General features: G+C 36.2%; 1 protein-coding gene across 1 annotated transcript in view; it reads left to right on the forward strand.

The window, feature by feature from the left end:
- The window catches only part of LOC114062461 (macrophage mannose receptor 1-like), a 32251-nt gene extending 31172 nt beyond the window's left edge, over positions 1 to 1079 (forward strand). The window contains exon 30 of the mRNA XM_027893864.1: positions 781 to 1079. Coding sequence (XP_027749665.1) covers positions 781 to 962 — 182 coding nt within the window. The 3' untranslated portion in view covers positions 963 to 1079. The remainder of the gene's footprint in view (positions 1 to 780) is intronic.
- The last annotated feature ends 1246 nt before the right edge of the window (positions 1080 to 2325 follow it).

Below are 2325 nucleotides of genomic sequence, written 5' to 3' on the forward strand. Positions count from 1 at the left end.
ATGTATGTTATTAATGCAATGGTGTACTTCAGGGGTTTTAGTTCCTGTACTATTTAAGCAAAACAGTCAAACTTCTGGATTTTAATAAAGTTTCATATCATTTCTCTCTGATGTTCACTGAAGTTCAACCAAGTGGGAGTCCTATACAGCAAAAAGGTAAGAGCTTTCATAAGAAAATTAATAAAAATCTAAGTACAAGAAGAGTTTTCCCAAATCTCAGTCTTATGGAGAACATGTCCTACTGACAGGAATGCATGGTTAGCAGTCATGCAGGGTAATTCCATGGTGCATTTTGAATTCACAAGGGCACTCACACATTCTTGGTCAACTGCACTGCTGTAGGGCTGACCCCGAGCTGACAGGCTCAGCAGTGACCCAGCTTGGGACTGAGAACAGCTACAGAGTGCTTTAGCTAAGCTGTTAGAAACTGTCTAGATGTATATGCAAATTTCTTCCATAGGTATTATTGTAAATAATGTAACATAAAGATATTGTAAAACTGATTTCCAAATAATTAGCATCTCATATCCATCAAAAGCATACATTTTCATTAAATTCTTCTAAGCATCCGCTGCATGCGTTGTATGTCACTGTAACCCAGATCCACTAAAACCATGTTAGCTTTAGGAACAGAGATCTGGCTACTGATCAGTGACAATTCAGGGCTCAGATTTACAGCCTTCAAGTTCAGGCAGGAGAGCTGATCTTCTCCATGTTTTTCATGTTGTATGTAGAATGAAAATTACTATGGTCTCTCACAGTTATATGGATTCATTTCAGGCAAGGAGAAGAATGAAGAGACTCACCCACCTGTTCATATCTCTGTTTGGCTGCTTGTTTTCTTGGCTGTTTTAACTCTCCTCGGAGCTGGCATGTCAGCCTATTTCTACAAAAGAAAAACACAAAACGAACTATCAACAGATCCTGGAAATGAAACACTAATAACTTCAGTCAGAGACTGAAGAATTGGTGAGAATGGGTCCTGTTGCATGAACCAATTCAGAGGAGCGATTTACTTGCTGAAACTAAAGGATGTATCTGTTAAAAGTCTCTAGTGAGACCCTTAAATGAGATCTACTGCAGTCTTAAATTAAATCCCTTTTCTCATTTTGCACTAGCTGATTCCCTTGTATCATGCATATTTTACAAAATCAGAATTATGGATTGTTGTTATAATTTTTTTACAGTCAAGATATTCTCAGGTGCCTTCTCAAAGACACTAATGCAGAAAACTTGTAAAAAGCAGAGACATGTAAAAGGACTATAAAAGTCAACTAGAGAGAATGAATGTCCAGTGTGAATGCTGTTTAGAACTTTATTCTCGTGATTTTTTGTGGACACTGGCAAGAACTCAAAAATTGAATTCATTTTGCCCCACAGAATTCACTGCATCAGACCAGCCCTTTTATTGTTCCTTATGGCTGCATCCTATTACACTTATAAAGCAGTGATTCATACACTTATCTAAATAACTCTGCGATAGAAAACCTTGTCATTTTCATTTTCTGAAAATACAGAGGAAAATACAGTACATGCTAACAAAGGATATTAAGCTCAGGTGTGGGTTTTAATGTTTTTTCTGTCTGATAATATGATTGTTTTTATTATGTTCACTAATACGAATTAAAATACTCTCACCCTTGTTCTTGCTTCTATTTGTTAATGCTTTGTAATAAATAAATAAAGTTTTTATTAGTATAATTTTCGGCTTCAGCATTCCCTGTGAATCAAGTGAGGGGATAGGGGAAGGGAGGTGCTCCTGTCAGCACAGTGACTCTTTTGTCAGGAACAAGGAGGGCTTCTCTCCCCCCTTACTTTGAATTTAGCTTGAATAAGCATTTTTAAATGTGAAAAAAGGGAACTGAAAACTAAGGAATGAAGCCGATGATTCTGTACTAGTAATCTGCAAGACAACTTAAGATGTCAGAAAACCAGTGGAAAGCAGCACAAAGTAGCTTTTAAGTGAGCTGCAAATACAATTTAGACACTAAACGCTTTATGGGAAAGAGAGCTTAGCACATAGCCCCAGGAAACAACCTGCCTTCCCCAGGCAGCGCAGGGTCTACTGAGCAAGCTGAAAAGTTAAAAAGCAAAACGAACAAAAAACAAAGAAAGAAAGAAAGAAAGAAAGAAAGAAAGAAAGAAAGAAAGAAAGAAAGAAAGAAAGAAAGAAAGAAAGAAAGAAAGAAAGAAAGAAAGAAAGAAAGAAAGAAAGAAAGAAAGAAAGAAAGAAAGAAAGAAAGAAAAGAAAGAAAGAAAGAAAGAAAGAAAGAAAGAAAGAAAGAAAGAAAGAAAGAAAGAAAGAAAGAAAGAAAGAAAGAAAGA

Source organism: Empidonax traillii, unplaced genomic scaffold, assembly GCF_003031625.1.
Source record: "Empidonax traillii isolate 1590-97213 ecotype Southwest subspecies unplaced genomic scaffold, ASM303162v1 scaffold409:size521033, whole genome shotgun sequence".
Classification (NCBI taxonomy): Eukaryota; Metazoa; Chordata; class Aves; order Passeriformes; family Tyrannidae; genus Empidonax; species Empidonax traillii.